The sequence below is a fragment of the Berghia stephanieae genome, chromosome 2, assembly GCF_034508935.2.
Source record: "Berghia stephanieae isolate SIO BIC M18660-M18661 chromosome 2, UCSD_Bste_1.3, whole genome shotgun sequence".
Taxonomy (NCBI): Eukaryota; Metazoa; Mollusca; class Gastropoda; order Nudibranchia; family Aeolidiidae; genus Berghia; species Berghia stephanieae.
In genome coordinates this window covers 51828674-51841919 of record NC_088361.1, presented here as the reverse complement: position 1 = coordinate 51841919, position 13246 = coordinate 51828674, and the positions used below count along the sequence as shown (strand labels likewise).

At 36.7% G+C, this 13246-nt stretch overlaps 1 protein-coding gene across 13 annotated transcripts in view; it reads left to right on the top strand.

Moving 5' to 3' along the window:
- LOC144965135 (ferroportin-like) overlaps window positions 1-13246 on the top strand; it is a 112287-nt gene that overhangs the window by 86213 nt on the left and 12828 nt on the right. For all 13 annotated transcript variants that reach the window (XM_078900101.1, XM_078900102.1, XM_078900100.1 and 10 more), the window contains 3 exons: window positions 1236-1362; window positions 8754-8821; window positions 13073-13232. In XM_078900101.1, coding sequence (XP_078756227.1) covers window positions 1254-1362; window positions 8754-8821; window positions 13073-13232 — 337 coding nt within the window. In that variant the 5' untranslated portion in view covers window positions 1236-1253. The remainder of the gene's footprint in view (window positions 1-1235; window positions 1363-8753; window positions 8822-13072; window positions 13233-13246) is intronic.

Here is a 13246-nt window from a genome sequence, read left to right as displayed (position 1 = left end):
GTGGATTACGATAATAATCTACAGTGCTCTGGTGCCTTCATGGAGAAAAAAACTCCCAGAAAATTGAAGAACAGAGCACGAAAGTAGTGATGAAGAGGACACCTCATCGATGACTTCGTAAAAAAAAAAAAATGGTGAAGCTATCGGGACAATTTAGCCAAGAAAGAACTCTGACCCCTCTGACAAAGTTTACAGATCAGATAAGCAGTCAAGCGGCAGCTGAATTAACCCAAAATAGACGTCAAACATGTCCACCTGAATACTATGGCTTTAAATCATGGTCTAAATTTTTAAGTTAAGAAAAAGAAAAGAAAAAACGACGAAGAAACGAAAACAAAAAACAAAACAAACAAAAAAGTTCAAGGTCACATACATCTTTTGTTACGTACAAGTTGTATTGCTAGTCACAAGTCTGGATAAGGGCAGAGGGGACTATGGTAAATCTGAAAAATTGCTCAATTTCATGGCGGCCGCTTAATCGGGACGCCGCTTGATTGGGACGATTTGTCGGGAACCGAGACGTCCCAATAAACTGGTTTAGACCGCAGTATCATCATCATCATCAGCAGCAGCAGCACCGTCTTCTTCATTAGTCATTTTGACCACCTGCCGAAACTCAAATTAAGGAAATATGAGTTTCATAAATTTCAGCTTCACGTTTTCTGACTTTAACGACTATCCTCTTGCTTCACATTCGTAAGGAGCATGAGTTAGGAACACTCCCAAACCTGACTCCTACATGAGCCATCTGTGACCTAGTGGGCAAAGTATTAAAGCCATGAAACAAAGTCCATAACCACAACCCACGCACAAGGGATTATGGACTGCCCAAACAAACAATTGTTAAAAATCTTGTGGGCTCTGACGCCTTTTGTACTTTGGTACTTACACACGGTAAGAAGAACAAAGATCACTCTAAGTTGGACAGAATACACCACTCAGTTCCTATATTATTTGATTTAACCAGTTAACTGCCGTACTCTGGAAAGACACTTATTTAAAGATTTGACCAGAAAACTAGTCCTTCAAATATCGACTGATTTAAATAAACCTCATTTGGCAAAAAAAAAAAAAAAAATTCTCAAACTTGGGACTTCAAGATGAGAGTCATTTGAATCGATCAATATTTGAAGACCAGGCTTTCTGGCCAAATTGTTAAATACGTGTCTTTACGGAGCACGACAATTAGCTGGTTGATTGAGTAGATTTTAATCATAGATATTTTATCTTGCCAGAATAACCAGTCTTGAATAATGCCTGGTGATGTGAAAGACACGAAACAATTGATTCCAGAACATCAGAAACCAGAAAGATGCGACAACAACACAATGACTGAAAGGTCTTCTCTAACGAGTGGCCACAGTACGTAACAGATTTCAGATTCTTATCTAGTGTTTTAAGGTGGCTTTGATCCATGATTTATAATTTCAAACCCTAGTAAAAAGATTTTAGGGATTTTTTTATTGGCATTTATTAGATTATTATAATCATGATGATGAAGATGATGATAATAATAATAATAATAATAATAATAATAATAATAATAATAATAATAATAATAATAATAATAATAATAATAATAATAATAATAATAATACTGGAGCTGGAGTTTATCCCTGTTTCTATCGATAAAACAGACAATAGCAGTTGCGTGCTACCCTTTGTTATGGACGTTAGTCTATCGCAAAGTACTTCTACCAGATCTAACAGACCCAGCTACCCAATCACTGCTGGATGGACAAGGGGGAGGGGGGAGGGTAAAAAAATATCTCGACAGCACCCGGAATCGATCGAGGTTTCTTTGCGTGTGAAGCAATTGCTATCGGGACCCTAACAAGGTAAGTGAAAATGGATTATGTTTTTTGCCGCTCTCAATTCAAAATTTTCTCAAGATATTAGATACCGTATTCGTATCTTCACTTGATTACAAAAAAAAAAAAAAAAAAAAAAGAATAAACGTAATGACAGAGGGAACGGATGGGTAAGCGGGATGAATGCAAGGAGAGTGTATGTATGTGTGAGTGTGTGTATGTGTGATTATATGATTGTCTGTGTGTGTGTGGGGGGGGGGGGGGGGGGTGTGCCTCGATTTCTAGCCTTGCCCGTTTTTGTTTTTTTTTTTGTTCTTTTTTTTTTTTTTTTTTTTTTTTTTGTTTTGTTTTGTCTGTTGTTTTTTTTTTTTTTTTTGTTTTTTTTTTTTTTTTTTGGGGGGGGGGGGGTTGTTTTTGTGAGCTGTCAAGATGGACTAGTACAGAGAGAAAATTACTGAATATATGAGAAACCCGTAACTGTAGTGTTCACATTAGTTTGTCTCGTGTGATGTGTGTCGCGTGCTGTGTGTCTGGTGTCGTTATTAGAGTGTCGGCCCTCTGAGGGCTGTATCTTAGAATTTGTCAATGTGGCGATGATGATGGTGATGATGATGATAATAATATGATGAAAAAGAAATTGATGAGAGATATCTGGGATGAATTCCAAGGAAACCTGCTCAATGGCCTATGTCAAAATTCAAAATAGGAAGAGGAGGAGGAGAAACTGCAGCACGAGTAAGAGGAAGAGGAGAAGAAGAGGATGCGGAGGAGGATAATAAAAAGAAAAAGAGGGAGAGTGGAGAGAACAATAAGAAGAAGGAAGATAAAGATGTAAGGAGGTGCAACAGCAACAATAGCAGTAGAAGGAGGCGGAAGAATGAGGAGGAAAAAGGAGTAGCTTAGGAAGGTGGGAAAGGAGAGAGAGAGAGGGACGAGATGAGGAAAGACTAGAGAGAAAAAAGTATGAGAGAGATAGACCCAGGGCCAATGGGCGAAACACTCCCTCCCCCTGGGGATTTTATGAGACCAATTTTTTAAGTAAATATAATGTGTGGGCTTTCCATTTCTGGCCGGCTGCCAACAAAAAAGTGTCATCTTCACAGAGTTATTGCCCTTGAAAGGTCATCAAGTGCGTTAAAATGAGCTTGCCACTGCCAAACTTTGAAGTGCCATAGCTTCCTTAGTTTTCATCACACATGTCACAAATTTGGATTGCACTGATGTATATAGACTATATTAGATAAATAATAACTAAATTCAAGGTTCAGAGTATTTAGTATGTATGAACTTCAAGGATGAATTTTAAAATATTCAAATTTTCAAAAAAGTTTCACAGACACTGTTATATAACTTTAGAGCATTACATATTTCTATATACATCAAAGAGAAAGTGTTATAGCCTGTGTATAGCAAGACCTAAATAAAAAATTTCGTAAATTTTTATTCACTAGTTTTGAAGATATTGGATATTTTGCGATTGTACTGTTGACAGAGCAGTTATTCCCCTTGGTGGATTAGAGAAAGGTTTATAGCAAAATGAAAGCAGTTTATTGTAATATGACAGGAGAAATTTGGTACTTAGGGACCATTTTTTAATTACATCAGCCCAAGGAGAGATGGGGAGGGGGGGGGGGTCACATCTAGTCTGACTCTGGTTTGGGGGGAGGGGGGGGGGGTCCGGTAAGCATGATGCTCACTCACTTTTTTAGGGGAGGGTCCAGGTAATTACTGAAATCAGCTTTTCAGTGTCAGCTTTGCTGAAATAACTATTTAAAAAATAAGGGTTTGCAGTTCTTGTCATAGAAAAATATTATAATGCGAATTATTAGATTCACCATTGGTACTTATGAAAGGAAAAAAGTAACACTAAACTGCAGATGTCTATAATGTACCCTATCATTCAATTTGTCTTTTCTGCGAGAACAAAGTTGTGTTGACATGAAATATGAAAATTCTGCTTTGTGTTCCACTGTTTTCATTCATGTGTCCCTTCCCATATTTTTCTATAGTTTCGGTAGTTTCGGTTTCAGGTTAGACTTTGTTTGTTTATTGGCCTTTTTAGGGCGCTAGCACCTCAAATAGGTTATATCAATATCAGTGCCCAAATGTAGGTTTAGTCAGAGAGACCAAAATAGTATATCCTCTTCAACACCCAAAAGAAAACAACATGCTTCAATTACTTTTTTAAACCTATGACTAATGAGGGTTAGTCTTTGTGCTTGCCTATTGCCTGTTTTCATATTATAACTGATAAAAGCTGACATCATATAAGTACGTCCATAAAGCCTGCTACATGTATTAAGATAACACCAACTAAGATGAAAAGCATCATATTGTTGGTTTTTTTTTAATGATAGAATGCTTAATAGATGGGAAAATGTGAAAGATGCTGATATCTATAGTATACCCTATCATCTGATTTGTCGTTCTATGAGAACAAAGTTGTGTTGACATGAAAATTCTGCTTTGTGTTTCACTGTTTACATTCATGTGTCCCTTTCAATATTTTTCCTTTTCCGTGTGCCTGCCCTTAGACATGACCTAAGATAAGAACTCTTTCTGTATGCCTGACCCAAAATTAAATAATTCATCATTGATTAGTTGTCTTGGTAGACTAGCCAGCTCTTTTTATAAAATTTGATTTCAAAATGACTACCGAGTACAGTAATCCTCCCCATTGTTAGAGTGTCGATTGTTCCTAACCTTTTTCTTTCTTTTTTTTAAATTTCAGAATGAAATAATATGACAAAATAAATTGACATTATAAGCTCACATCAATATATTAACTCATCAACTTGATTGTGTAACGGCTTCCGAAGAGCCTGTTTCTTTGAAAAAAGATAGACATAATCTACCAAAGACAGTGAAGAAAACCTGTATTATTCATTATCCCAATTTAGCAAATCACGGTTTCTTAAAAACTTTTACAGAGGAGGCATGGGAAAATGTTCAAAAGTTAAGATAATTCGACTTGAGAGTGATGACATCAATGTAAGATGTGCACACATCTGTGACAATCTTCCAGATCACCCATGTCAAGAACATGACTTCCATCGTCCTTGTTTGAAAAGTTTCACTAGCCTGAAATATGTACGGCTTGAAAAGAAGAGAAAACTGGAATCCGACAGTAATGAAGATAATAGTCTTAAAAGAAGATGTGTTGAATCACTGAAAGGACCTTGTTTTTCAGATGAATGTATCATTTGTCAGCGAAAAGAGAAATATGTAAACAGAAGAAAAGATAAGCTTGTAAAGTGTCAAACAGAGTCTTCAAAATCGTCAATATGTGAAGCTGCCCATTTCAGAGGAAATAGCCGCTTGATAGGGTTGACAGAAAATTATTGTCTGATATCACCTGAAGCAAAGTACCATGAAAGCTGCAGGAAGAAATTTACTCAAAAAGATGCTCGTCATAGTAAAATAAGTTCCAACAAAACGAAAACATTGAAAATTACAGCCCAAAGAGATATGTTTGGCCAGTTGCTCATGTTAAGCCAGTGTCATAATATTGATCTTCGTAAAGTGATGTGCTATCCACTAAGCCCAGTTCCGTGGGCTTTAGCCACAAGTGATGGATCTTTCTTGAAGACAAACAAAGCTACACTTATGAATAGAATGGAGAAATATGAAATTGCTGACTCAAGAAGGAATTTCCGAAGAGCATCTACATTGTTGATGGCAATGCAGTTCTCCAAGCATTGGTTTCATTACCAGAAACATTTGGTGAACTGGCTCTGAAACTGTTCAGCACACTCCCAAAGTCTACAGACCTTCATTTCATTACAGACAGATACCTCGAGGATTCAATAAAAGCAACAGAAAGATCTCGAAGGGGTGATTCTTCAAATAACACTTTTCTTATTGGAGGACCGTTAACAAAAGTGCCAAGCGACTGGAAGCTATTTCTATCAAGTGGGGAGAATAAAATAAACCTAATGAAACTAATTTTACAAGAATGGGAGTCAGACAAATATGCATCAAAACTCCTAGGCAGAAACATTTTCTTTGCGATCGAAAACACATGTGTACAGCTGAGCAGTGAGGATGGAATAACCACAGACTAGACCAATGCCTGAGCTGGATTGCAGTCACGAAGAAGCTGACACCAAAATTATTGTTCACTGTACATATGCAGTTCAACATTCAAGGAAGGAAGAAATTGTAGTAAGATCACCAGATACAGATGTCTTTTTGTTGCTTTTGGCATTTGCAAAGAAAATTGAAGTCCCTTTACTTTTTGACACAGGTTCAGGGGAAAACGAGAAGGCTTCTCAACATCACAAACCTTTCTAGCAAATTATCACCAGAAATTTGTGACGCTATGTTGGGATTTCACAGTTTCACAGGTTGTGAGACTACCAGCTGCTTTGCTGGAAAAGGAAAAGTACGTCCATTTGCCCTATTGACAAAACACCAAGATTTCACACACTTATTTTCTGAATTGGGAAATCAAGAAGTGCTACATCAAGATGTTTTATCAACGCTTGAAAAGTTTGTGTGTCTAATGTATGGAGACAGCAGAGCAAATGACGTCAACAAACTAAGAGCTGATACGGTGAGAAAAAGATTCACCCCTGGAGATGACAGACCCCTCTCCCACTGTAAAGGCATTGATTTGTCCCAGTAAGAAAGGTCTACAGATGCATAGCAAGAGAGCAAACTTTCAAGCAATGGTTTGGAAGCAAGCAGCATCAAACTTCCCTGAAATTCCAAAACCCGAGGAAAACGTTTGGAAAAGGACAGCTTCTGGTAGTCTGGTGATCGACTGGTTTGGAGATGATGACATTATACCAAAAGAACTAGTTAACATTATTGTTGATGAACAGCAACCTAAAGAAGATGACATTGAGGAAGAGGATGGTGAAGAGGAATGGTCTTCTGAATCAGAGGATGATTTTTCAGACTGTGACCAATGGGTGGATGATGAACTGTTAAGAATAATGAGTATGTTCCATACTTCTCAAACCATAACAGAATATATATATATATATATATATATATATATATATATATATATATATATATATATATATATATATATATATATACATATATATATATATATATATATATATATATATATATATAGATATATATATATTATGTGTGAATTTGGTGAGTATGTGTGTCATAATTATAATATAAATGTATTTCAATGACACCTATTCTCTTCTCAGTAGTTCACATTCTCATCCTAAAATGCTATAATATGTATTTCGAGAAAATGATGTTTTTGTTTATTAATTTTCTATTTGTCATTAGTAAAGATAGTTTGTATGTATTTCAAAATGACCCTCAAATCATCAGTTTCAAACATAATATTTAGTTATATTAAATTAGACATGTTTTAAAATACAAAAATGCATTTTATGAATTTTTAGAAATTTTTGCACCGAATGACCTTTCAGGGGCAATAACTCTGTAAAGATGACACTATTTTTTGGCAGCCGGCCATAAACGGATAGCTTAGATGTTATACTAACTAGAAAAATTGGTCTCGTAAAATCCCCAGGGGGGGGGGGGGGGGGGGGGGGAAGTGGGGGTCCCGGTAGCCCTTAGTCTAAGAGTGTGTGTGTGTTGAGAGAGTGGACGAAGAGTTGGAGGGGGGGGGGGGGGGGGGAGAGATGAGGAAGGAGAGAGAGAGGGGGAGAATTTTCCTATCACGATGCTAACGATTCAATAGTCATGAGCATAGTGAAAGACTGATGAATGAATATGCACACTGCGACGAGACAGGCCAGGCGTACGGGTTATGTGGAAAAGGCCGAAAAGGTTGCTTACATAAACATTGGCCTTTTACTTTTCTTTCTTTTTTTTTTTTTTTCTTCTTTTTTTTCTTTGCACCTACCCCATGTCTACTTCATTACCGTAGGCTTACACAGTAAATCTTGCTATATTGTCATTTTTTTGGAGTGAGCTGGAAAAGTTGGTAGTTTAGCAATTAATTACACTAGACACTGTTAGTAAGTTTTACTTTAGAAGAGGTTAGAGATATTTATGGGTTTGGTTAAATAAACTGTAAGTACGAATAGACAATCCGTTTCTTGACTGTCATCCACCTCTTGACATTTACATTACAAATTTTCGTAGATGGTACTAAATGATTAATTTCTAAAGGAATTACAGATATGTACAGCTGCGTATCGTCAGCATACATGTGATAGTTTACAGCAGCTGCTGCGTCTAATAATGGTGCTCACACTATTATGTTATGACGATCGACCCAATCAGCAAATTCCTTACCGCACTCGTGCACCGTCGAAAACCCGCCTAGGAGCTTCGTCACAACACACTGTTCAGCTAGATGCTCTGCTGTTCCGGGCTCGTTACCACAACGGGTACATGTTCGATAGGTGGAAAGTCCCTACTGATGAAGCGATTTTGCCGTTCGGCAGGTTCTCGACCGAAGCCGATCCGCTACCACCCAGTGCCTCCTCTTACTGGTAGAGAAACTTGGCAACTTCCCCATTTTCGAGGAGTTTATGTCCCCGTCCCCTCGAGGGATTGAATTCGTCCAAACCGACTTCCATCTCGATGCATCTCTGTCCGTAATCAGGGAATCTGCGTACAAGGGTTGCCGGGACTTATTTCGGTTCGAAATGGGGGCAACATCCATTATACGCTTGCGAGGGGTATCCCCATTCCTATCTCTATGATCTTATTAAGAGCGTGTTGACGAATAATATTTCCTAGTGGGTGCGTTTACAGAGTGTGGAGGAGAGGGCCTAATACGCAACCCTGAGATATTATTACCATCATCATCATCATCATCATCATCATCATCATCATCATCATCATCATCATCATCATCATCAGTCATCATCATCATTCATCATCATCGTCATAACCAATGCATGTCACAAACACGTGAAGCAGAGCTATGCTTTATCCTCAATGAAAATTGAAGCATCTATTTATCATTTTTATCTTTTTATTTTACAGACAATGAAGTCACGACAAAAGCACCAACAAACTTTTATATCTATTTTAGCCACTTCCTGACTAAATGGGTACGTATTAGAACGAAATTGACGTCATTTTGCTCTTTGTTATAGTTTTTAGAAAGCCATTTTGGTGATCAGTTTGTTTAAGGTTACTCATATTTTTGTGTTTTGGTACGGTATATCCGGCTGGTGGATGTTGTGAATATTTTACCTATTCGCATAATATAATCAGTAAGCGCTGTATAGATTGAATGAGGTTGGTTGTATAGATTGAATGAAGTTGACGTACTCAGGGTTTTTTTATTGCCTTATGCCATCCACGTCAATGAGTAATTCCCACTAAACTGTATTAGCCAGACTATAAACGTTCAAGGTTACACAGTTTTGTGTGTTGGTCCGTTATATTTCCGGATGGCAATGTTGTGAGTTTCTTGGTCAAGCACACACTATCCACACTCCTGTGGAGGTTTGTGAGTTTTGCCACGAGGAGTGTCGTTTAAACTGATCGATTTTTGAAGGCTAAGTTTCCTGGCCAAATGTTTAAATATGTTTCTTTCTGGAGTAGAGAGATAACTGAAAGTAATTATATTTATAATGGTATATATATATATATATATATATATATATAAAATATATATATATATATATATATATATATATATATATATATATATATATATATATATTATATGAAGTTTGTTTTGTTTTTTTTTCTCTTTATATATTACTTGTAATATATTGATTGAAATAGGCTAAATTAATCATGATTCTTATAAACTTCCGACAAAGCTGGCCTTTAAACTTTTTGTACGTTTTTAAAAAGTTCATATTATTTTTAAAATATTGCTTGTTGCAATATTAGATAATAGAGATAATAGATAGGACGAGATCGGGTATCGTATTGAATATTTTTCTCTTATCATTAATAATTCATTGGCCTAAAAAGCAGTTGACACAGCTATATTTCTAAACTTTTTGTATATTTTGTTATGAAGTCGTATAGATAACATATATGCAAAAATATTACATGTAGCATTTTTTTAGGTCTGATTAATAACGAAATAACGAAATAAGATATTTTAAGTATTTTCCGCTTTCACATCAGTAACGTATTGACCTATATTAATATTAGCTAGGTATTAACGGCCATTATTCACAAGCTTCACAACTACAGTTTAAAACTTTTAGTATGCTGTTCATGAATTATTATGATAATTCTTAAGCGTAGATGTTGCAAATTGCGATTTGCTTAAATTATAAGTAATAGATATAATGAGATAGGCATATTGAGTATTGTCCTCTTTATCATTAATAATTTATTAACACAGATGAGCTGTATAAATGATCATTTTTTTCACATACTTCCGACACAGTTACAGTTTTAGAGGTTTAGTATGTTATTCTATACATATAGATATCTAACAAAAATAAAAACATGAAATGTTTCAATTTGTTCAAGGTCTTAGTAAAAATAATAGCAAGTTAGGCTGGACTATTTACGAGTCCTTCAAGACTGAGGACTTGATTGGTGATAAGACAGAAATCAGATGGTCTTTATTTCAGAAAAAGTTTGGAGCGGGCACTTGTATCAATAATGATGGTCCAACTGACACGGCACCTTCCACCTAGCTGAGCGAGAGAGAAATAGAGGAGAGAGAGAGAGAGAGAGAGAGAGAGAGAGAGAGAGAGAGAGAGAGGGAGAGAGAGAGAGAGAGAGAGAGAGAGAGAGAGAGAGAGAGAGAGAGAGAGAGAGAGAGAGAGAGAGAGATCGGCAAACAGTCGCTCTAGCCACTGAGCCATCCAGCTGGATGTTTCGATTTGACACCGCGTTATTTTATTCTCTGTTTTCATCAGGTACACTTCTCCATGCCTTATATTTCCTATGGTCCTTATTTGTAACCTACTGGCTCAAATCAGTAATGTCGGGGTGAATCTAATTCCATAAAAAATGTAAATTCAAAGTAAAGATGTTCAGGGCCATAAAGTATTGGGTTTTCGCACTCTTCAATAAAACCTAAAAGTAGTAGTCCTTCAGAGCCATTACGCCCATGGAGTCGGAGTTTATCCCAGTTTCTATAGCGTGAAACGGACAACAACAATTGTTGTTAGCCTCTTGATAGGTTGTTAATCTATCGCAAAGTACTTTAGCCAGATCTCCAGACCCAGCTACGCAATCACTGTTGGGTGGGCAGGGGGTCAGAAAACAATCTCTGCACCCGGAATCAATCTCGGTCCCATTGATTATGAAACGAGTGCTCTACCAACTGAAGTAACGGGACCCCCAATAAAACATATGATCTGATATAATTCTGCAGCTTTTAGCAGTTTAGTATCATTATACTTCACTATAGTTCAATTTTCACGATCTATGTCAGCCCGACATAATACTGTTTTAGGCGGTAGCATAAGTATGCAGGAAGGTCTCTGTATTCAAATATGGTATGTGTAATGAGCGTGGAAATTTAATTTGACAGATGCAGTCAGTAGTGAACGAAAAACGGTTTATTAGAATTTGATGAAAAATTCGAATGAACAGATAATTTCGAAGGGATCAATCTAATACCACATTCACGGAAACAAAAGGATATCAAAATGAATTTACATAACCCTACAGGAATTTAAAAGGATATTTTCTGTTTGATTACAATAAGATTTGTATTAATATTTTAATGTGAATGAATATATGGCTGTGCTGTCTCTATGGACACTTGCCTCCGAACAATGTGTGTGTTACTTCGAGTGTGTCAGTCTATTTCTAGTATCCACTTAGCAATTTGTTTCCATAAATCTCTGACCAGGCAAGTGTTCTTAGCTTTTGAAGGTCATCATGTGTGTTCAGGTGCTGAGGCAATTAGATGTTTCCTTGTCTTGTTGAAGTCAGTTCTTCGGTTTTTGTTTCTAAATATATTTCATATTTTTTGAGATCTTGATTAAATGTTATAGGAAGAGAAGTTGGTGTACCACCTCTGTATTTGGCTATTCGTTTGAAGTAAGCATCCATCGAGGTTTGTGCTGGAATATTTTCATCTCGTCGGAGCATGTAGTCGAAAAGTTTTCATCTTTGCTGCTTTATTCGCGTACTGACATTGTACTCTGCATCTGTCATATGCATCCTCATTACTGGTTTTGTCTGGCCATTGTACCCTGGTAACTCGTCTCAATTGTTTGCGATGAAGGGAGTCCAAATTCTTATTTGTAAGACCCCACCTGCCACAGTTGTACATAAGGATTGGTAGCACTAGCTCTTCATTAAGGCGTATTCTTTTATTTTCATTTCTCTGAATGCAGTTTGAGCTAGCATTTTTCTTCGTTTGATGTCTTCATTCTCATTAATCAAGTTTCCGAGTTTTCTTACATTTTTCCATTCCGTTTGTTTCTTGTTAATCACTGTGATTTCTGATTTGGGTTCGTTGACCGTTAGATTCCAATGTCGCAGAGTATTTGATATTGTTGGTATGTGCTGCTTCGCCTGGTGTGCTGTATCACATATCATATCAACATCATCTACGAAGATCAGTTCGCTGCTAAGGATTTGAGGAATCAGAATTTTTTGTCTTAGTTCTTATAGTGCTTCTTCCAAATATACGGTAAAACAATCGGGCTCAGACTGTCTCCTCGGGGAGTCCCCAGCGATGTTAATAGTGAAACTGTTTCCACACCAGATGTAAACGTAAGTGTTGTGTTTGCCATCAGTGATCGTATTTGTCGGGTATGATCTTTTTCGAAAAATGAGTTTAGTACCTTCAAAAGCTTTGTTCTGCAGATTGTATCAATGGCAGAGCTCATGTCAATGCCTATTATAGTGAACCCTCCTTTGTGTTTTTCAGTTCTGTCTTTCAACCACTTATGTTTGAAGCCCAATATAAATAAGATACTCAATAAGTCATGGAATATTCAAAAAACGAGCGACAGTACTGCCTCCCGAACTCAAGAATGTGTCATGTAACGAGCGTTTAGTTTTCCTTAATCTATTTAGTATCAAATACAAAGAGTTAAGGGAGAGCATTACAGCGCTACAAGTTAATTTACAAATTAAACAACGTAAATCCATCAATTTTGTAGACATATATACAAACAAGATGAATTACAAATTAACGTAAATCCATCAATTTTATTCACATCTCCATTAAGTACGTAGTATACTAAAGGCGAAGTTTAAAATATATATACAAACATTTCAGACGAAAGTAAGAAAGGTACATTAATTATCTGTACGAAAAACCTGGAATAGTCTTGATTACATCGTTATCATTATTAACATCCTGTATTTAGAAAATCAAAAACCAATAACTCACATACGGTATCTTATCCATCCAGGGAGAGAGAATGTGGACATTCGCAGTGGGTCTTTACATGATCTACATCAGTCCTGATTCCCTGCAACTAACAGCTGTGTATGGCCTGTCAATGTGTGCAACCATTCTATTGTTTGGGCCCGTTATTGGGGACTGGATTGACAGTGTACAAAGGCTCAGAGGTGAGCCATCGCAA